The sequence below is a fragment of the Geospiza fortis genome, unplaced genomic scaffold (assembly GCF_000277835.1).
Source record: "Geospiza fortis unplaced genomic scaffold, GeoFor_1.0 scaffold1, whole genome shotgun sequence".
NCBI classification, from domain to species: Eukaryota; Metazoa; Chordata; class Aves; order Passeriformes; family Thraupidae; genus Geospiza; species Geospiza fortis.
This window is the reverse complement of record NW_005054320.1, coordinates 1,625,280-1,648,026: the sequence shown is the minus strand read 5'-3', so window position 1 is coordinate 1,648,026 and position 22,747 is coordinate 1,625,280. Positions and strand designations below refer to the sequence as shown.

The following is a 22,747-nucleotide window of genomic DNA, read 5'->3' as shown; positions in this document are numbered from 1 at the left end:
TACCAGTAAGTTCCTCAAATTTTTAAAAAACCGAATGTCTGCCTTCAAACGGGTAAAACCTGTGCTCCTTTTCCCTTCTTTATCGTATGTTCAGTGCTTAAAATATTACGTTCTCAAACTGATTCTGACTAATGGTCGTTTAGTCATTTACGTCAGAAAAACTTGAATCCTGTGATTAAGTAGTTTTTCTGTAATGAGGATTTAACGTCCACCTAAGCTGTACCTACGTTCTGTGGGAAAGGAGGCCCATTATTTAGAGTATCTCATTTTTATGGCATCTTTGAAGCCCTACTTTGTAGGATGCTGCCTCTTAAAAATAAAGATTGTTATTCTTAGGATCAGGAGGCTCTTAGCTCTCTTTATTATTTATGAACAAGTGAGAGAGTTGAACTACCAATCATTCAAAGTGAAAACAGTGGTTTATTGCACATGTTGAAACAAATGGTGTTGGAGAACCAGAGAGAACTTGCAGTTTCCTTCTAGAATTGAAGAGAGTCTTTGAGCCCTGGGGCCTTCACTTACCCTGCTTCCAAATGTTTGCCGCTTTTATTAGCAGTTACATCCAATAGTATAAACCTGGGTCATCAGATAATGTTTGTTTTTAACAGAATTTAACATGGCTCTGTGATTGGATTCATCCAAACTCAGCATCAAATTCCTCAATGTTAGCTCTGATAAAGTACTTGCAGCAATCTTGGTTGGCGGCTAGTTTAAAAAAAGAGTTGTTATAAAGATGAGGTAGCCTGTGCAGTGTAACTAAAAGAAGAGTTGTCTCCTTGCACCTTGAAATCATAAGATGCTTCTAAGGCTTTAAACATAGACAGTATTTTTGCCTGAGCAGTTAGTCTTATATTGCTAAAATTTAGAAAAACCTCAAACCCTAGGAATCTTTAGTCAGAGAACACTACTCCTGTAAAAAGCTCTGTTGCCAGCGTTCACAGCCTTTTGTTATGCAAAGGTCTGAATATAAAGTACAGACTTGTAGAACTTGTCTGTGATGTTTTTGGTGCAAAGTACTTTTAAAATAATGCTTAGAGCTTCTTTGTGGGAATCTATAAAATTAGAGGATTTTGGGAAAGCTGCAAAAGGCAGGCCTCAGATACAGCAGAATTGTGAATAGAGCTAAAGCAACAGTTATGAGATAGGTCAGCAGAAAAATTATTTAAACTGTAGAAAAGGCAAGGGCAAATAGAACAATAAGCTTGTATATTAATGCTTGTCTGAATAGCTCTCTAAGCTGCAGAAAGTTTATCTAGCAAGATATTAGGAAGGTTAAAGCTTAAGAATGGAGCTCTGTCCATTGTCTCTTACAAACAGGTATTGTATTTGAAACAAGCAAGCATTGTTTTAACTAAACGTGTGCTTATAGTGGTTGGATAGAACTACTGTCAATATGCTTTTGCTTTGTGTGATTGGTCAAGAAGCTTATAAAGTATATTGTAACATTAAGTTTTCTGGCCTGCTGCCTGGACTGTGAGCTGCTAGCATCTTCCCGTTGTCATAATGATGTAATGAGACTGATGCTGAAAAATAAACAGCTCGAGGCACTTTCCAGAGTGGTGCCCCGTCTTGTTCGTGGTCTGTAAATAACCCTCCTTGCTGGTGTCACTTCTTCATTGGCTCCTGGGATTGAAATCTTGTTTTAATCCTTGGTAGGTTGTTTTACCGATGCCTTAAGAGTAAGTTGAATGGGAAGAAATGGTGTGGAAGCTTCCCGTGGCAGGTAAGAGTGTTTTGTTCGTATTATAGTGTCGCCTTACTCTGGCATGGCTTTACATTCCGTGTACCATAATCACCTCTGAAACTACTTAGTGGGAGATTTTATATTTTCCAGCTAAGAAGTGTATCAGGCCTGCTGTCCTCTAGAGGAGATTTCTCTTTCTTCTAAGTTGTGTGAAGTACTCAGTATTCTTCAGTCTTAGAAGAAGCTTGGATTTGATTTCTAGAGCTTTTTTTCTAGAGATTGTGCTACTGGGACTTGATCCCAAAAAACAATGGGAATTGCCAAAAAAGTAGAAAACCAGCTTTTGTTTTGGATTTCTTATGAAATGTTACCCTGATTCTGTTAGAATGATAGGAAAGATGACCTTGGTAGAGGATGAAGTCTTGCTTGAGGTGATAAGGTTTTGTGTGTTATTAACAGGCTTTAATAATTTGTACATTAGCATTTACTGCCATGTACATATTGCAGGATCCAAAAGCTACCAAAGTGTCAAACCCCTTGGAATCCCAGCCCAGAACAGTACCTTTCTTCAATCCCACTAGCCAAAGAAATCCATTCAAAGTGCTAGATGAGAATCATGCACCATCATCCTGGAAACAAATGAAGCAAAGAAATGGAGAGGAAATTAAAGCAAAAGGAGCTAAAGCAGAGAATGAGAGTGTGCTGGTATCACATAAAGAAAAGAAATTGACCTCTGATTCCTCCATAGAGACAGTACCTCTGGAAGAGCTCAAAAATAAAAAAAAATCATCCACAGGAAGTAAAAGTGACCCAGAACTTCAGGAGACTACAGTGTCTGAATCCAAACTTTGCCTTTCTGAGACCAGGAAAGAGAAAAATACACTTTCAGAGGAAGAGAAATATGGTGGCAGTGCCAGGGAATCCAAGAAGCCTTCTGATTGTGTGGACAAGGAGCCAGGCACAAGATCAAAACTCTTACCACTAAGTCTTGGAAAGCAAAGTACGAGTACCAAGCCTCCAGGAGAGGAGCAGCTTGGAGAAAAAAGCTTAAAAAGTTGTAGGGATAAAGACACAAGAAAGAAAGATTGCAATGGTCAGAAGAATGGTGAAATGACACCAATGTCTAAGGAAGATGCCCCTTCCCCAGCGGGAGCACAGTCAGCATCAGATTGTGCTGCCCTGAGGGGAAGGGCAGAGGCAGAGCTGCCCAAGGCACAACTCGGGCCAGGGCTGCCACAGTCTCCTGGTGAAGCCTCTGCCAGTGATAATGATAAAGAACAATTTGTTTGTTCCTCATCAGTTGAAAGTAAACCTGAGAAATCAGTTGAGATTTCTTCAGGAAAATCAGGAAAGAGGGTGCAGGGGACACCTTTACCAGGAGCAGCGGCATCATATCACATGGAAGGACCCCAGGACCCTACAGTGCTTCATAACCGTCTTCTACTCCAGCTGAAACAGAAAAAGGTCATTATTGCACCTATTATTTGGAGGTTTTATTGTTCTGTTTTCAAGGTGATTTCTGTTACTCATGAGAGGCATCAGAATATGTCTCCTCACAGCCGAAACTCAAAATGGGGTTTAGGAAGATGTGGCATGGAAGGCAATTCAGCCTTTGTACAGACTGGTTGTAATAAGCAGATACAAATCAATAACTTCGATGGTAGTACAGTCTTCTGCCTTTGGGGATGCTCAGTTTTGACCCACCTGAGGGTCAAAACTGCCTTTTACCCTGAATATAATTTGCATAAAATGGAATAGTGCACAGCCAGTTTAACCTTTGTAAATAACATGGCTGTCTCTTGGCCTTGTGCAGTAGGAGTGATTTAGCTGTGAAAGCTTACACTGGGGTGAAATAAACTACCTGCCTGTTTGCTTTTTTTTTCTTCCCAAAAGTTGCCAACCCCCCCGTTTTTGTCTGGAGTTGAGAATAGAACTTTGAAATAAAGTCAGAACTGTTGCTTGTGCAAGCACAGAGAGAAAGGTGCAAGTGGGTTAAATGTTTTAGATGTTTTGAGAGATGTTAAGATTGTCTGACTCACCTGACTGCCTGTTTCATAAAAAGGAGGAATCCCTGTGTCCTTCCATATTTTCTAAAGAAACACTAATTGTTAGTTTTCCAGAGAAACCTAATGGTTTCTGCTAAAAGACTGTTCAATTGCACTGAATGGCACTTGAAAGCTTTTGGAGACTACAGAACAGTATCTAAAAGCAAATTAAAATGGGATAGGATTAGTTCTTTTTAGACTTCTGACCTGATTGTTCTGTGTTGGTAGAGAGCTTGGTGACCACACTCAAGTTTTGGTTTCTTTCTTTTTTGCAGAGTACATTGGCTACAGTGAATGTTCGGATGCTGCCAGATAAAGGGGAGCGCTTATTAAAGCAAGTGCAGGATTTGGAAGCTGCACTCAGTGCTCTTGACATTTCAACAGCAGATACTAGTGAAAAAGGTAGGGCTTTTTTTTTTTCTCCAGAAGTTTACAAAATAGTTTGTCTTAAAATAGTTGTTAATATGTAAGAAGCCTAGCATATACTTATATATGGCCTGTGGTCTATAAAACGTTTGTCTGTTGAGATTTACGAAAGAGGAAAATTGTTAATTGCAAAGTACGTGTCTGGGAGCTGATGAACGGAGCAACTCGAATGTTTCCTCTGTAATGTACTGGCTTCCCAAGGGAATTTCCTCCCACCCTTAGGATCTAGGTTTCCAGCTTTGGCTACATGACTGAGACAGGAATCTCTATGAGAACATGCCAATGAAATGTTCACTCCCTCTGTTGCATTATGAATCTGTGTTGTTCATGCATGTTGTTGTCACTGAATATTCCAATTACCAGATTCAAAATGAGCAGCTTCCAGGGTGCCATTCCTGAGAGAGAAAAGGTCATGAGCTCTCTTGGCCCATTTGTTCTTGGATATATAGTTTTTGTGTCCAAAACATTGACGAGAGACACGGCTTCAATATTAATAAATTATCTGGGAACAGGGTGCAAAACTGACCTTGTTTGCACTACTCTGATCACAGCTGCAGAATTCACTGTGTTGCTGTAAACCACATACTGAGGCTGCAACTGGGCACATTGCCTGTCACAGCAGCAGGCTGAGAGCACATGTTTGTGGTTGCAGTAGCTCAGGTGATGTGGTAATCTGCTGTTAAACTTCATAGTGTTTTGCAAGCAGACTGTTGGGCAAAATGAAGGCTCTTGTCTGGGCTGTAGAGCAAGGCTCTTGAGATTCACTGTCCAACCTTTTTCACCTGTGATTGCTTTCTCCTTAAGGGCAGAATAGCACAAACAGCAGCTGCTGTGAAGAGTCTTTATCTAACCCAGTTAGCAGGCCAGGTGGTACAAAGTCGATAGCACCTCTCCTGCTTCAGGATCCTACAGCAAAGGCCTCTGCAGGCTCACAGAGTCGCCTCTCAGCTGCTGCTACTTTGGGTTCCAGTGGCCAAAGTTTTAGAAGTAAGTATAGAAAGACTTTGCTATTACAGAGAACCCAGTTAAGTACTATTTCTGAAACAATCCTGCAACTTGTGGGTACGTGGGAGAGTACTAAGCCTGTTTTGTTGCTGCATACTGCCCCTCAGGCATCTGTAGCCACTGAAGTCAATCTCTGGGGTGAAAGATCTGTTTGGGAAAGTTAGCTTTGTAAACACATCTCTGGTACTGTATTTTTGCAGTGAGTGTTGGTGTGCAGAATCTGTATGGGGGAAGAATGACAGAAGACCGAATCAGGGCTATACACAGTGCCACCTTTGAGGCTATTAATCATCTTCACAAATCTCTAGAATCCTGTCCAACAGAGGAGACAGCAGCTGAAGATCCCCCTGGACTGAAGGTGGGTTGGCAAGGATGGAAGCTGTCATGCTGATGAATGAATCACATCATCTGAGTGGTACTCTAGAGCATTCCTTCCTTCCCACTTTGACATACTTTGCATCCTGCTGGAAGGAGATACTCTATTTAGTTCCATCCATGTTGTGTGTATGTGACTGGCAGAACAGAGGTGTGAGGAACAGGCTGAGAACTTAATTTTTCGTTCTTCCTGAGGTGCTATAAGAAATAATCTTTCAAAAAAGGTTTGCAGGTGATTATGTTCATGGAATGTGATGGACTCTGGAGTAGTTCTGATCTGTTTGAGGTTATATACAAGGTATTGGAACAAAGGCATGTGCCTCTACAGGATGGTGTGTAGATGCATATATGTTGTGTCACTTGTCACATTGTCTTGGGACCTTTTCAGTGGTGGGGAAGGCCACTGAATGTCCTGTGATGGTAGTATGTAGTCCCTCTTCCTGTTTTAAGAGTCTGTAGGGGGTCTTAGACTCGGTGAGAAAAGGGGAAGCGTTCTCAATCCCTTTCCTTGACAGTGGTAGCTGTTGTAAGCAAGGCAATCTGGGGTGGATTTTCCCGCTGAACAAGCCATCGTTATCTGCTCTCTGAGAGCACTCTGAGGCATTAGGCTGGTTAGTGCAGGAAACATTAGGAAGACTCACATATGGCACTGCTTACCTCCTGTCTGCAGAAGTTGCTTACCTTGGGTATCCCAGCCCTTGTGGAAAAAGATCAGGTAGGTAAACTCCTTTTAGTAGGATTGTAGTAAAACAGTTGAACATGGCAATTGGTACAGGAAGCAGAAGTGTCTAAATTTTGCCAGGTATTTCCTTCAAATCCTCTGTCTCACTCACCCCCTCAGGTCCCACTGCTGCAGCACCAGAAACAGGCGCTCTCATGGCTCCTCTGGAGAGAGAGTCAGAGGCCGTGTGGAGGAATTCTGGGTGAGCAACAGAATGGCAAAGTGGATTTTGTGGGGCAGATCTATGGCAGCAAAGTTTTGCATGTAACTTACTTGGAGGCCAATAACTGGTTATTTTGTAGACATGTCAAAAGGGCTTGTTTTCTGTGCCCTATTACCAAGTATAGGTATTAACCAATTACTAAATCATACCCTGACATTTTCATCTGTGTATTTTTGATTTTCTGGGTTCCCCAGGACACTTTCTTTTGTAGTATTTCACTCAGTGTAGATCCAAGGGGGCTCATTTCTGCAGGTGATAACTTGTGTGCATCTTTTTGCAGCGGATGACATGGGCTTAGGGAAGACTCTAACCATGATTGCTCTCATTCTGGCCCAGAAGCAGCTGAAGACAGAGAAAAGAAAGGAGACATTAGAAATATGGTTATCCAAAAATGGTACAGAATTTTTTCCATTCTACAGCATATACATTATGATGAAGTTCCATCTGAAATGCCTAAAGCATTATAGGTTAAGGGGTTGTAGAGCAACACACTGTATCTGTGCTCATATTCCTTCTGCAGGAAGCTTTAATTTGGCTAAATTGTACTGTGCCTCCTTACATGGCCTTTCTCTGATCAGGGTCATTTTTGTCTCCCATTGGATGCGTAGGATTTTCCAACTCATTACTTTATATTGTTTGGCGGTTGTTTTTTTTTTTTTACTGATTTCCTGAAATATTTAAAGCCAGGATATCACAGAATCACAAGGTTGGAAGAGACCTTCAAGGTCATCGAGTCCAACCTGTTCCCTGACACCTCAACTAAATCATGGCACTGAGTGCCACATCCACTCTTTTTTTTTGACACATCCAGACATGGTGACGCCACCACCTCCCTGGACAGACCATTCCAGTATTTTATCACTCTTTGCATGAAAAACTTCTTCCTAATATCTAACCTGTATTTCCCTTGATGCAACTTGAGACTGTGACCTCTTGTTCTCTACATTGCTGCTTGGACTACAACTACCTTTCAGGAAGTTGTAGAGAGTGATATGCTAGGTTTGCAAAAGATTTCACAGTTTTTTAAACATATGCGTAGTTTTCATAGGGACTTCAAATAGTTACTGCTCACCTCTCTGTAACTGATCTTTTTTCTTTCCAACTCTCCCCCAAAGATCACTTTTATCTTGTCCACAGACACTGGGGATGTTAGTGCTTTTTTTAAGAGTATTGCTTCTGTGTCCACAGTTTGTACTGTCTGTATCCTTATGGAATTGGTTGGACACTCTTCTCAATTGCTAATTTCCAAAAATTCTGTCTTTGTTCTAGTCTAATGTGAAGACATTGAAACCTGTCTGCAATATTTTCTTTTAGACTTCACTGTTATCCCTTCCAATGGCACTTTAGTTATTTGTCCTGCATCCTTGATCCATCACTGGAAGAAAGAGATTGAGAGACGTGTGGTCTTTGGCAGACTGAGGGTCTGTCTGTACCACGGGGCAAATCGAGATAAGCATGCAGAGGTGTAAGTGCTAAACCATAAATATGACCAAGAAAAACAAAATACGATGTAGCAAGAGACGTTGTTTATCAAAATTGAAATGAAAGTGGATGTAGAATGATTGATGCAAAAAAAAAGGTGTATATTCTCCAAAAGATCTCTTGTTTGTAAAGATTGTCAATGGCAGTTTCTTCCATGCTTGTGCTTGGTAGTTGTATTTTTCATCAGTGATATGTATAATTCAGTGTATTTTCTAGACCTCATCAGGCCATGCTGAGCAGTATTCCTGGGTGCCAGGCTCTAAGTACGGCTCATGCCATGTGGTGTGCATTCTGATCAATGGGCTTTTCCTGTCATCTTGAGCTTGATGTGTCTACTTCCAGTATCCTTAAAATGGGGACAATATGTTTTTCCTGTTTAACTGCAATGAAGCTCAATTTTCTGTAAAACTCAGTTTCAGCTCATGCAGCACTGTTGTTCTTAAATGCATTCTTCAGCATGCATTTAGTCTCTCTTGCAAAAAAAGTTCTTATTTGCTTTTGTTCCTGATTACTACTTTCTTTTAATTCAGGCTTTCTGGATATGATGTTGTTGTCACAACCTACAGCCTTCTCTCCAAGGAGATTCCCACAACCAAAGAGGAGGGGGAAGTCCCTGCTCAGGACCATGATGTGGAGGTGAGAAGAATGTCAATAGGAAATTGCCTTAAAGTTTTGTTCTGAGGTGTTACAAACCATTGTTGTTTGAAGTAGGGCCTTGTATGTGCTACAGTGAGCAGCAACTTGATTTATTTTTTTTTCATAAGCTGCTGTTGATTATTTTTGTAAAAGCAAAGTGATGAGAGGAAGTGCTGTGAAGTGGAGCAAGAACAGATATATTCACAAATATATATGTTCTGTAGAATTATAGAATATGTTACATTGAATTCAGACAGTTGAAATGTCTTAAGAAGTAATTTCAAGAATGCAGTGATGAATCTCATTCTCCTTTTGAGGTGAAGGAGTAGTAGAATCTTCTGTTTGTTGCTTGAAGCGCTAATGCCACCCCAAACTACCAGAAACCTCAAGCTCTGGGTCAGTCTGAACTGAGACTGAGGCAGCTTCCATGCTGCCTTGAAGAAACAGCAGTGTGCTGGCTGGGCTATGAAAATAACGATGTGATTGCTGAGTGCTGACTGAAATGACTACACAGTGTAGAGGAAGTCTCTTGCTGTCTCCTATCTCTCTGCCCAGCTCTAGATGTAGCTCTTGAAGAAAACAGGACTTGGAATTTTCTGAAATTTCTAGGTGGCATCTATAAAATTTTGAGAGATCAGAATAATTATATGTGGTCCTTCATTTCAGCATAGCAAAACTTTACTGATATGAAACACCTCTTGAAACAATAACGTTATAAGATAAAACATTAAAAGCAAGAAAACGAACAAAATACTAGAAATTGTTATTGAGATCAGGCAAATAAGTTAGTTTTTGGCTTATAAACTTTACACGTGGAAGCTTTAAAGAGATGATTTTTGGGGACCATTTCTTACATGACAGTAAGAACACAAACTGCTGCTGACTAACATCACAAAAATACTTTGTGCTGGAAAAATGTATTTGCTTGTGCCTCCTTAGAGAACCTAGGTTTTGATTCAGATTATAGTCTGCTTTTTCTTTCAGAGTGGATCATCTCCCTGTTCCCCTTTGCTCAGGGTAGCTTGGGCTCGAATTATATTGGATGAAGCTCACAATATTAAAAACCCACGGGTTCAAACCTCTATAGCTGTGTGCAAATTGAGAGCCAGTGCCAGATGGGCTGTCACTGGGACGCCAATACAGAACAACTTGCTGGACATGTACTCTCTCCTGAGGTGAGCTGGCTGCACATGACCACATGGGCAGGGATCCAGTTTTAGTAATTCTTCTCTGATGAAGTGCTGAAGTTGTTTCTAAGTTTGAGATGTCTCTAAGATATGTGGAGTAGTAGGATTAGTTATATTAATGGTTAGCACCATTAGGTAGTAGGATTAGTTATATTAATGGATTGCAAAGGCTGTGGTGAGGGGTTGCAAAAGTCTGACCATGTGTCTGCTGTTGCATGTAGCTTTTCTGCCTCCATGGAGAACAAAGGGGAAATTACCTTGGATCTCCTTTATCTTCAGGATGAGTATGCACAAAACCAATTTTAATGAACAGATGTTTTTTGAGTTAATCCCTGTTGTTACCAGGGCATCCTGTGAGGACCTTCTTGGAGTGTTGTGCTATGAGGGCATTGAAGGAAAGAGAGAAGACTTTGGATTCTCTGAACAATGATAAACAGGTGCTCCTCATTGCTGAGGGAGGAAAGGTTACAAATAGTGTTGTAGAACCAGAGAGAACTTGCATTTGAAATTAATTTTGGATAATTGAAATTAACTGTCAAGTAAGAAGTTTGCTATTTTGAAATAACCGATGAATATGCTTTTTGGCAAGTGCATCTGGGTGTCCTTTGTTTGCTGGTGATGCTTGCAACATAATGGGCTAAGAGGAATTGATGGGTACAGAATCAGAAAGAGGTACTTAAAGTATTAGTGATGGTAGGACATGTAAGCAAACAAGTTATCACCACCATTACACTGGAAATTAATTACTGCTCCTTGGTCATGCAGTTATGGCATTTGGAAATGGTTTTGTTAGCAAGAAATTTGGTTCTGGTCACTCCAGAGTAAGTGAAGAACTCTTCTTCCCTTGGTATGAAGTCTCTTTCCTTCCTGTCACAGGTTTCTACGTTGCTCTCCTTTTGATGAATACAAAGTTTGGAAGTACCAGGTAGATAACAACACAAGGAAGGGAGGGGAGAGGCTAAGCCTCTTAACCAGGAGCCTCTTACTGCAGAGAACAAAGGACCAACTGGATTCAGCTGGCAAGCCCCTGGTAAGAACTTTACCCTCCAAAACTATACCATCATTCCATTGTTTCCTTACAGCAGACAGTTAGTTGTTTACATGCATAAATTTGTTAATGGGTGGGGTTTCCCATCTGCTGCAGCCTCTTGAGCAAGAGAAGCAAATGTCTGTGGGATGATTTGGTTGCTTATCCAGAAAGCAGAATTAAAGAAAATAATGAAACCTTTCAATTATAAATCACATATTATTTATATCAGACCAAAATAAATCACATATTATTTATATCAGACAAAAATATGCCAAGTAATTGCATATAGATGGCCACTTAGTGGAAAGTTAGTCTAGATCACTGGACTAGCCTAGGTCTGAGAACCCAAGCTGCCACATGTCAAATGGACCTCATGTGTGCTGGAGCATTGGCTTTCTGCATTGCTTTTTACAAACAGTCTGTTGGATGGGATATTAGTCATAGGTATGTCTTAAGCCTTTAAAAGGTATAGTTTTAGTGTACTGTCTGATTTTGAAAGGGGAAATAAGGTACTTTACAACAAAAAAATGTATCCCTTTGTGGTAGTTGTTGAGCAGTCCATACATAGTATGAACTTGTTATTGGATGAGCTGGAATAAAGATTTTATTGTGAGTGTTAACCAGGCTCCTTGGAATTCTGCGAGTGTCTGTTTTGTCATAACTGCGTTAATACATTTGGCTTTAGTGAACAGCTATCTTCTGAGATTTAGAGTGTTTGTTGTGTTAAATCTTGGATTGCTGCTGTTTGTGATGCTCTTAAGACTTACATCTGATCCTGTGAATTTTCACTTCAGGTATCTCTGCCCCAGCGTAGGACGCAGTTGCATCAGTTAAAACTTACAGCAGAGGAGCAATCTGTGTACAATGTGCTCTTTGCAAGATCCAGGTATGAATGTGGATAGAGATATGGTATTTTGTGGGTTTGTTTCTTAGTGATATGGAAATTAGAGGAGACATTCACTTCAGATGAGGAGAGCTTTTGGATAAATTCCTGTTAATTTTTTTTCCCTTCTGATTTATCTGTCTAATGTGTTTGAAAATACACTGCTTGTTCAGGTAGCAGGCAAAACTGATTAATTTCTTTTCTCCCATATATTCATGCCTTATATGAGCTTTGTATTCTAGCCTTACACTTAATCTCACTGATTTCAAGACTCCAAAACCTTGAAATTGCAACAAGTAGTTCTTAAATGATGATGTGTGAGCACCTGTAAATGAGAGAATTTTCATCTTTGCTCTGTGATTCTTGTACAGTTAGAAATTATGCTGGCCTCTCCAGATAGCTGTAATGCAAGCCAACATCACTTTGTGTTCTCCTAGGCTCTTTCAGCAGTCTCACTGTAAAGATTTCCCCTTCCTTTTAAATACGGATTTAAAAGTGTTCTCATACTCAAAAGGCAGACTTGCTTTCTCTTGCAACTTACAAAATGCATCTTTGGTTTTGATCATACTCAGGTTAAACAAGACTAGGGGTTTTTTTTGTGATCATTTTTGTGACTGAATGATTAATGAAACCTTCCTTACCTTAATGCATCATCAGCTTGCTAAGCTCAGGTCCCTCTTGTCTTTTTTCTTGCTGTGAATCCCAGTGTCTTTGTCTTTTTTACAGGTCAACACTACAGTCATACCTAAAGAGACAAGAGCAGAAAAATGAAGACAGAGAGTATGATGGTGGTAACCCCTTTGAGAAAGGTTTGAGCATGCCCTCCCCTAAAAACATTTTCAGAAGTGGCTCTTAAGTGCACAGCTCAGAAGGGGGAACAGACCTGGGGTCAGGACTTAGAAGTTCTTCAGAAAATGCTCTCCTTGTGTTACAAAGACTTATAGCTTAGTATTCTAAGTGTGTTCTCGTTGTTGTGGCTCTGGGAAAATCTCTTAACCCTTCTGGGCCTAAAATTTCTTTTGAAATAAAGGTCTAGTTGCTCAGATAACATATGTTAGCATTAGTGTATGGTATATCATACTCTGACTTGTGTTGTTATCTTTTTTTCCCTTTTTAACTTAAATTGGGGGTTGATGAGTTCCTATGTTAAATCAGGTATTTGCTTGCCTGCTCATTCTTGACTCCTCTTTGTGAACTTCTTCCTGGAGGTGGATGGGCAGTGCTCAGAAATGCTTCCGAGAGCTCTTGATGTTTTGTCTTCCTTCCTTGGCAGTTGCACAAGAGTTTGGAGTCAGTCAAAAGGAATTTCTAGCAGGCTCACAAAGTGCCTCCCAGGTCTCAAGTACTGTCCATGTCTTGTCCATGCTCTTGAGACTCCGCCAGTGCTGCTGCCATCTCTCCTTACTGAAAGTGGTAATTGCATTGTAGTGGTGTGGGGGTTTTGTGGGGTTTTTTAAAGTGTTTATGCAAGTTAGCAGGCTTGGTTACACCTTTGGTTCTCTTAGCTATGCGAGTATGACTCTCTGTTTTGAAGCCCAAGATGTTTTAGATGGGCTTACCTTCTACTGAAGAGTTCCCCAGCATAACTTATATGGGCAGCTGTGTCTTTGGAAATACCTTTATTCAGACAAAAAGGGAACTAGAATTTTATTGGTAAAAAAGTCTTAATCTTAACCTAGTCTCTTGAAAAGTGCACAAGTGTAGCCTGTTCCAAGGGCTTTTGTATTGGAGAGCTCTGTCAGTGCTTTGAGGTTGCCCTGCATGAAGCAGGCTAATCTTTCAGGAGTTCTCGGCTCTGAACTATATATATATGTATAGATAGATAGATAGCAGCTGTAGAGAGAGTTCAGCTGTTAGGGGAACAGGCAGGAATTTATGTGCTAACATCTGTAATCCTGCAGTTGTTAAATGCTGAGGCACAGGGGGAGTCTGAGGAGACTGGACCACAGGAAATGGCTAAGCTCACATGCTTTCCATACACTGTCCCTTTTGGGGCAGAATAAAGGTCCAAAGGAACTGTTTGATCCAGTAGTGTTTCTTAATTGTTCTGTCTTCATATTGCATAGCATCCTTCAAAGCCAGTGTCCTCAGCTGATACTGTGCTGACTGGATCAGTACTGAATTTGATCTCAGACTTGACTGTGATCTCTTATTATTTTCCTTTCTTCCCACAGGCTCTGGATCAAGTTAACTTCAACAGTGAAGGCCTTGCACTCTCCATTGAGGAACAGCTTGGTGCTTTGACACTGTCTGAGCTCCAGACTCCTGATTCCAAGTCAACAGTCTACCTCAATGGCACAGCTTTTCAAACAGATATCTTTGACATCACCAGGGAGAGCACCAAGGTATTCTGGTTGTGTCATTCTTACCTTCCTTGAGAAGCTTGAATTTCAGCACTTTGCTTCTTAAATGGTAATTGCAGATCAGGCTAAGTTGCCAATTGAGATGAAATCAGATGAATAGGTTGATAGCCTGCTGAGCCCCTTCTGGGAACTCCAGCTTCTCACATGTTGAGCGGTACTTTTAGTAAAGCTGTGAGAATGTGACTGCTAAAAAACTGTAAGTGAAAATCTTAACCACTGGATTCCCAGAAGCTCAGAAGAGCTTGTATGTGAGATCAAGGTGCTTGTGATGAGCAAGAAAAAAGGGGTGGCAACAAGAGGAGAGGTTGCAATAACTTCCCACAGGAAGGCTGGAATCTGTAAGACAGGCTTGTATGATTTGATTTCCTGGCCCTGTTTTCTGTGGGGGGAGTGTTCTTACCAATGACTATTAAAATCTCTTCAAACTCTAAACACAGGAGAAATTTCAGTTGAAAAGCTATTTTGATCACTTTCTACTTTTAATAAAGAATATCCAAGCATGAGCTGGACTATGAGAGCAAGCAGACTAATGTTTGGGATTTTTTTTTTCCTGCAGATAGCTCAACTCTTGGCCGAATTGAAAACTATTCAGAGTCACCCAGAGCCTCATAAAAGGTTAGCAACCATGTCCTTTTCTTTATTCATAGTGATTGAGAGAAGCACATTGTTTCTTGACAACAGCAGAAATAGCTTAAAATAATTGAATACAAACCTCATGGTATGATAAAATGGTGTCAGTACTGCAATAGTTGAACATAAGTCTTGAGGGAAAAAAAAGTCTAAGACAAAAGAGAGGAGTTTAAGATAGAGATAAGTGTAAACATAAGGGAATGTGCGAGAAGTCTCAGGCCTTGAGGCCCAGGAAGACTATTCTCCAGAAGTAGGATTGGGAATAATTTTGTTGTGATGAGAAGTATTTGCCCACCCTACAACCAAAAGAAGTGGAGGACTAAAGTAGAGATTAAAACTGAACCTGGTAGAGATAAAGGAATGCATTGATCAGAGGACCTATAGAAAGCTTTTTTCCAGTCTTTTCCAAAAAGTATTCCCTTCATAAGAATGGGAATGCTTCATAAGAACCAACATTGCTTTTGTTCCCTTTCAAGAAACTATTGAACAAATTACTGCCTCACAAACTGTTTAGTCCAACAAACTGGAGAGTGAGAGGCTATAGTGAATCTTAATTTGGTGTTGGTATTGATTTTTGTAATTTTCATAAAAAGCTGTGTTGTGACTCAGGTTTGTGGTTGGGAGGTGAAAATGTAAAATCCAAAAATAGAGGTGAAAGTTATAGACTTAATTTATATGAAGTTGATTGGTTATTAGTCTTTCACAGTAAGTTCTAACACTACACCTCTATTTCTGAATTGGGAAGTGGCTTGGCTCCAGTTTGCAGTGGGGAAGAGTGCCTGAATTGTTGTGTCCCCTTGGGTGAGACACTGCAATGACCAAACTGTTCCAGTACCGAGTGCTGGTTGTGAACTCCCTGTTCTCTCTCCAGCGTGGTTGTCTCTCAGTGGACGAGCATGCTCAAAGTTGTAGCTGTGCACCTGCAGCGGCTGGGGCTGAAGTATGCCACAGTGGATGGCTCTGTCAATCCCAAACAGAGGATGGATGTGGTGGAAGAGTTCAATAACAATCCCAAAGGGCCTCAGGTATGCATTCAGGGCAGGGAAGTAGTGTGAAGCTGTGAGCAGTTGTGATGTCTGACTCAGTGGTTGTAAACAGGTTCCTTAACTCTCTTTTGGCCTTTGAAGGTAATGTTGGTCTCGTTGCTGGCTGGAGGCGTTGGCCTGAACTTGACTGGAGGAAACCATCTCTTTCTCCTTGACATGCACTGGTAAAGAGAAATACAAATTCCATCTTGTAGAGGATATGTAGGGCATGCTGCTTGCTTTGTCACTGGATGTAATGTTTGATGCAACTGGGTTAGGCGGGAGGTGTTTAGCTTATAGTTGGGGTTAGTGGTTAGTTGGGGAAAAGTGTTTTTACTGTGGCCTTCATCCGAGATACTGATTTGTCAATCCAGTGCTCGCTGCCCTGAAACACAGTACTGTAGGGACAAGAAAAAATAGAGGAATATAACAGCAATCCAGGTATGCAGCTCTGTATCACAAAATGCTGCCGGGGACTTGGCAGTCCCTGGCTTAATTTCTTGCAGTAATAGAAATGGTGCAGTAATGCCTACAGGCAGTTTGGCTTGAAACAAATCAGTGGTGTTGAGTGTAGTCAGTAACTGGGCACAGCTAGAGTACCTTTGGGTTTTACATATGAGAAGAGTGTGTGCAAGCTCCTGATATTTGTGTTGTCTCATCAAAGGAACAATCACAGGTTTTTTAAACTAAAGGTTACTCATGAGAACTTAAAAAGCAAACTAAATGTTTCTCATACAAAACCAACTGCTAAATAGTAGCATTAAGGAGATGCTTCTACAATATGGAGGTTACACCAACAAGTATTCCCTGTAACTTTATAAGATGGACCCACCTCTTATGTAAATATTCCTGAGTGATGGCCTTTTTCACTGGGGTTTGCCTTTTTGCTTCACTCTCTTTCCTTACCACCTACTCAGCTTTCTCTGAGTAGCAGCTGTTGGCCAGGCTTGGGGCTACATGGACCAGTGGTCTCAGTCATGCAGTTGGCTTTCCCAGGGCAAAGGGAAGTACAGTCAGGGTGAAGGCTGGCCATCAAGCTGGTAAACCTGAGGTAGCCTGGGAGCAGTTTTAGTTCTACAGAGGAAGAAAACAGGATTCCCTGGAGGCAGGAAAATGAGTAAACTGTTTTGTTTTTGTTTTTTTTTTTAATTACCTTTTAGGAATCCTGCTCTGGAGGACCAGGCATGTGACCGCATTTACCGAGTAGGGCAGAAGAAGGATGTTGTGATACACAGGTCAGCATTTTACTTAGCAGAAGGAGGAGCTGCTGCTTATATACTGTCTGGCTTTAGTCAGTGAGACGAGACCTTGTTTTCTCTACTTACAGCTAGACACAAGGTCTGACAGTGGCATTGAGATTTGGGCAGTGAGATAAACATGTTTTCATGTGTTCTGTGTGGCACTTGCATGCATGTTGCTGTCCTGACAGCTAGCAGGGTTTCTTGTTTTTCAGCCTGTGGATTATTGGGAATGTCCTGTTCATTCCTGAGAACAGTTTGGGCACCAAAAGATTTCTCTTAATTGAGTGGAGATTTTTTCACTGTGATCCCTAAGCCTGAACATTTCTAGTATCACTAATAAAAAACACATAAAGCATTTCTATTAAGTGGCAAAGTTGACTTTTATAAAAAGCATCTGTAACTAAGTACTGAAAGATTAAATTAGTTATCGTAAATGCACAGCACATTCAAAGACTTGAATCTAAAATGTTCTTTTGGGTACAATGTTCTTTGTATAATAGGTACCATCAGTTATCTTGCAATAATTACAGGATTTTGTCACACAATTGCTGTTACTTCAGATGACCAAAGTTGAGACCTGAAGTGCATCAGACTTATATTTGAAATGCTGTCGTGGTTGGTTATGAGGATAGCTGTTTTCTGTTCAGAGGTTGTCTTGGTTTGAGACAAAATAGGAGGAAAATATTTTGTCAGTCACATAATTGGCTAATTGTTAATTTCTAAGTAAGATGACTCTTTTGAAATGTGCTGGGGAAGTGTTTGTATAATACTGACATTTTTTGTCGTAGCACTTGAGATGGTGCGGATTTGTTTTCTCCTCTTTAATTTTTTTTTTTTAGGTTTGTCTGTGAAGGAACGGTAGAAGAAAAGATCCTACAACTCCAGAAGAGGAAGAAAGGTCTTGCCCAGCAGGTTCTGTCAGGCAAAGGAGAAACCTTCACTAAGCTCACTCTGGCTGACCTCAAAATTCTCTTTGGCATCTAATTATCATTTGCAGTACCCAACAGAAAGTAATTTATAGCTGTGAGTAACTGCAGATTTCATCATAAGGCTTCTGTTCTGAGGTGGTCGTTTATTTTGAACAAACAACTACATTTTTGTAACTGTTCTGGAAAGTTATCAACTCCAATAGCTAGTTTTAATATTGATGATTTATACAAAAGTTAATAAAGTTTTAAGGTATTGTTTTGAAACAAATGGTTCTTGGTTTTCTCTGAATGCCTTCTACTTAGAACACTCTTGTTTCCAGGACGGGAGATGCACAGGCCTAAGTGAAACAAGAACAAGGGAAACAAATGTGAGGTAGGGGAGTTCAGAGGTTGCATGGTGAGGTTGTGTGGGCATGAAGAAAGAGAAAAAAATTGAGCATGATTCTTTAAGACTATATACATTTTTAGAATTTTAAGTAACAAAATTAAGAAAGGACTTAGAAGAATACTATCGCTGTTAAGCTCGTTAAAGAAAGGCACAGGATACACTTTTCATAGAGCAAAAGAAGGTGTTGGTTTATTCCTGCCTCTCTTTATATAGAGTTTTAAAGAACACCTTTGTCTATCCCTGATTGGGCAGTAACAAGTTGTTACCCCATATTGATTGGTCACTCAGTCCCCTGGTGTGTACATGTAGAAAGAGTTGTTTGTGACATAGTTTCATTTTTTTACCTAAGAGTTACAAAAACAGTTAGTACAGGTGGCTAGTGTTTTTCACAATCCTAGAGTTTTTTTCTCGGGGAACAAAGCAGGAAAGCAGGTTGTTTTCCACTGCTGCAGGATTCTGTTCTCACAAGGGGCTGTCAGCTTTCTCATGGCTTCTGTCAGCTCAAGTCAGGGTTCAGTGTGTAAGGCCTTTGGCCTGCTGTTCCACCACTACAATTCCCCCTTTTTGTTTGACAACTTTAAAGGTGATCTCTGCTGTCCTCTGCAGGGCCCTTTGCAAACAAGACAACAGACACAGCACAATAAATGAAACAATTATGATGGTACAAAATAACAAGTTTAGATAGAATGAGGTTCTTTACCTAAGTTGAGAAACTTAACTTTTCCAGCTAATGATCTACTTAAAAGTCTTCTATGAGCAGATAAAAGAGAATTAGTAACAGTATGACATTGTAATGCAATTTATTACATACTACTTACATCTATAACTTAGCACTTAAGGAAATATCAGTCAGTCCTTTTGTCACAAAACAAACTAATTTATTTAAACCAACAAAGGCCTTTGTTGCTGCTGAACTGGGTAAATAGAAAGTTAACAAAATGTATTCTCTAACATTTCTAAAAAAAAAAATTATAATTTCATCAACACAGTTACAGCTTAGAATAGTTATCTATGTAAATGGGTATGAACTAACATCATTCAATGACTAGAGCAGTGATATTCAAACATTGTTACTGTTCCACAGCATCAGCTGTGGGGTCATCAGGTGCATGTTGCTAGTTGAGACCCAGATCAGGGCCTAGTGCAGGGTACGCACCTTGGGCAGCCTCCCATTGCACACCAGCATCTGTAGAAACACAAGCACATCCATAACCCCAAGTGCGAAGTTCCCAGGGGCTTTCCCATTTCTTGGTAATGAGATCCCTTACCAATACCTTGGGCTTGGGCAACTCGACGTTACTAGAGGACTGCAATGACAAGAAATGATTTAGGATAACAGGATTTTGAGAGTCTGGCAATACGCTGAGGTGATGCAATGTGTACAGAGCTTTAGCTACTGTGCTTTATGGATTTTCACCATTCATTCCCCCTTTTTGTTTTTCAAGGACATGTTTTAGAGTGCAATGGGCATGTTTGTTCTGGTTTGAAAGCAAAACTAGTGAGACTCCAAATCAAAAATACAATTTATTAGGAAAAGAAAACCAAAGTACATGCAATAATACAGAAGATAAACCACTGACAAATTCAGATTACAACCTGACACCCTGTTGGTCAGGGTGTTGGTAGCAGTCCAGTTGGATTGGTGGCTGCTGTCCTCCTGTAGTGACAGATGTGGTTCTGTTGGAGCAGTGATCCTATAGAAAGGGTGTATTCTTCCTCTGAAGATCCAGTGGAAAAGACAGCTGTTCCTCTGGGAATCCAGTGGACTGACTGCTCTGTCCCAAACACCAGATTTTATCCAGGTGAGGATGCTTAGCTCCTCCCCCACTGGGCGGAGCATCTCACAATAGGCTGTTATCATTCTATGAGTCATGTGGTGGTCCATTAAACAGAAATGGCTCCTGGAGGGAGTTATCTCTGAGTCATGTAGAAAGGCATTGATGGGCCCACTAACAGGAGATAAGGATAAAACAATGTGCCTCCTGGTTTCAACAGCTCTTGAGGATAGGAATAGAATACATCTTAATATTGTAACCTAGGACAACGTTCAACAGTAGCTTGGCCTGTTGAGGAACGAGGGATGCTGATGACGTGTGTCATGCCCCATAATTGTAAGAACTGACGAGCATTTTGCAAGATATAAGCAGGGCCGTTATCAGTTTTAATGGTATTGTTTCGCGGAGAAAAACTCCACAACTTTTAGGTAGTTGTAAAGCTGGTATGTTTATTACAGCGCTGGATGCATGCAGAGATTGCTCTCCTTAAAAGGGCATGCGCACCTCTGTGAACTCCAGTCCTTCTTGTATCCCCCTTTCAAATGCGTATGCATATAATTTCACAATAGGTTCATACATATTCATTTTTACGAATTTCACAGTGACATTTGCCGCTAGTTCTTCTTTATCAGAAAAAGTTTCTGGGTCGAGCTGCCCTGTTCCTGCAGCATTTCTGTCTCCTCTTTATCTCTTGTCTTTCACTGAAGCAGCTTTCCCTTTGGCCTTGGCTTTACACAGAAACGTACATTTCACCTAAATCAAGATGGACTTCTACTCTTTTCTACTTTGGGGATTTTTACTATGCCTCAGGATGGAGAATGCCTAGGACAGTAAAGGCCAATCTCCAATGTGCGATAACATCGCAGTCCTTTTCTCCTGAATGAACTGAGACATATAGAGTAGATGAAAAGGTGTCTATAGAAACATGAACATACTTCAGACAGTAAAATTCAGGAATATGGGTGATAGCTTTTTACCAAACTTGTAAGGCTTGCAGATCGTGGGGATTTACACCTATCTGTAATGATGCAGTGCGGCCTTGACAATCAGCACAGGTGTTAACAATATTGTAGGCCTCAGCATTTGATAATGAAAACTGTCTTTATAAGGCCTGAACACCTTGGTAAAAAAAGCATGTGATGCTCTCGCTTGTGCCAGTGTATCGGGCTGTAGCACTATCCAGGCAGAACTGGCTAGCAAATCAGCTTGGGTATTACCTTCTGCTATGAAACTGGGTAAGCTGGTATGACTCCAAACATGCAACACGTAGTAAGGATCATTTCTGGCTTGGATGACATGCTACAAAGCTTTTAACAATTTCCTTTAGTTATGCTTGGTCCAGTCGCTGTGTGATGTCTTGCAACATAAGCAGAATCAGTTACAATGCTCAAGGGATCATGAGAAAAGTGTTGAAGAGCCATGGTTACAGCAGGTAGTTCAAGCACCTGAGGTGACCCATTATTGTGACCCACTAGTGTGTGCCATCCATTGTCCTCTTTCCAGGTCACAATAGCTTTACCTTTTTTCTCAGACCTATCAGTAAAGACAGTAAGATCTTCTAAGGGTGTACAACTGTTTGATGGTTTCAGGGACAGCATAGTGGTGTGACTTAATTGCAATAATCAGTGGCTGGGCAAATGATAGGTGATTTGTCCTGTGTAATTTAGTAGAGCACTTTACAATGGTATGCTTTTTGTAAAACTCCATTCGAAGTATTCCTGTGGTGCAGGAACAATAGTGTTAGAAGGATCTTCAGCATTCAGCTGCAAGCATCTGTGATGGCACTTGAGTAATTGTGTAAGCAATTAAAAAACCGTGGGTGCTGTCTTTTTTTGGTTGGTGGTGTAGGAAGATGTAGGTGTAGGCACACAGTTTGTGGTGATTGGGAGTGGGGCTGCAGCCAAGCCTCATCCCTAATGGGTTACAACTGTGCAGGACAGATGAACAGTATTGAAAGCAATAAGATATGGAGTGCTGAGGTGCACTGACCAATCACCAAAGGGTAGAGAGGACACACAGGTGCAATGTATGTAAGATGAAGGGTATGAAAGGTTGGACTGAAGAACAATACAGGGCTGATGCTTGAGGCCTGCTTTGCTGTCAGTCATACCCTTCACAGCAACAGAAAGACCCATTCCAGTATGTGAAGGGGGTCAGGCCATTGGGTATTCCATTGATGAATAATAGTAGGATGTAAATCTGTACTAACAACGAATATTGTGGTTGGAACTTCAGGGCACTGAACCTGTCTGACAGCTCACTCTGCTGTCTCAAGTGTGGCCTTTGTTTTTGGAGTCAATTTTCTGGGAGAGGTCAGCTCAGGGTTAACTTTAAGAATGTTGAACAGAGGTGATAATTGTGAAGTGATCAACCCTAAATAGGGTCTCACCCAATTGAGGATACTCAAAAGTTTCTGTGCATCATTTAATGTTTGGATTTTAGTTAAAAATTGAATTGTTTGAGGCGGTATTGTTTGGTCTAAAATTTTCGCTCCAGGATATTTCCATGGAGCTTGTTGCTGCACCTTTTTGGGGGCAATTTGTAGTCTGAATTCTTGCAATGCTTGTATCAATTTTGGCTGAATTTGTACAATGCCTTCTTTGGTTGGGGTTGCTATTAAAACGTCATCCATGTAAAGATAACAATAAGCTCTGGGAAATTGTTCCCTGATTGTGGCTTGCTCTCACACAATTCCTGCT

General features: G+C 40.7%; 1 protein-coding gene across 1 annotated transcript in view; it reads left to right on the top strand.

Moving 5' to 3' along the window:
* The window catches only part of TTF2 (transcription termination factor 2), an 18,660-nt gene extending 507 nt beyond the window's left edge, over window positions 1-18,153 (top strand). The window contains exons 3-23 of the mRNA XM_005420531.1: window positions 1-9; window positions 1,657-1,723; window positions 2,192-3,148; window positions 4,005-4,131; window positions 4,960-5,142; window positions 5,361-5,518; window positions 6,377-6,458; window positions 6,760-6,873; window positions 7,794-7,944; window positions 8,492-8,597; window positions 9,582-9,772; window positions 10,661-10,814; window positions 11,609-11,700; window positions 12,424-12,506; window positions 12,971-13,110; window positions 13,872-14,042; window positions 14,617-14,675; window positions 15,562-15,715; window positions 15,818-15,900; window positions 16,876-16,950; window positions 17,796-18,153. The exon at window positions 1-9 is cut by the window's left edge and continues 75 nt beyond it. Of these exons, the coding sequence (XP_005420588.1) occupies window positions 1-9; window positions 1,657-1,723; window positions 2,192-3,148; window positions 4,005-4,131; window positions 4,960-5,142; window positions 5,361-5,518; window positions 6,377-6,458; window positions 6,760-6,873; window positions 7,794-7,944; window positions 8,492-8,597; window positions 9,582-9,772; window positions 10,661-10,814; window positions 11,609-11,700; window positions 12,424-12,506; window positions 12,971-13,110; window positions 13,872-14,042; window positions 14,617-14,675; window positions 15,562-15,715; window positions 15,818-15,900; window positions 16,876-16,950; window positions 17,796-17,940 (3,301 nt within the window). The 3' untranslated portion in view covers window positions 17,941-18,153. The remainder of the gene's footprint in view (window positions 10-1,656; window positions 1,724-2,191; window positions 3,149-4,004; window positions 4,132-4,959; window positions 5,143-5,360; window positions 5,519-6,376; window positions 6,459-6,759; window positions 6,874-7,793; window positions 7,945-8,491; window positions 8,598-9,581; window positions 9,773-10,660; window positions 10,815-11,608; window positions 11,701-12,423; window positions 12,507-12,970; window positions 13,111-13,871; window positions 14,043-14,616; window positions 14,676-15,561; window positions 15,716-15,817; window positions 15,901-16,875; window positions 16,951-17,795) is intronic.
* The last annotated feature ends 4,594 nt before the right edge of the window (window positions 18,154-22,747 follow it).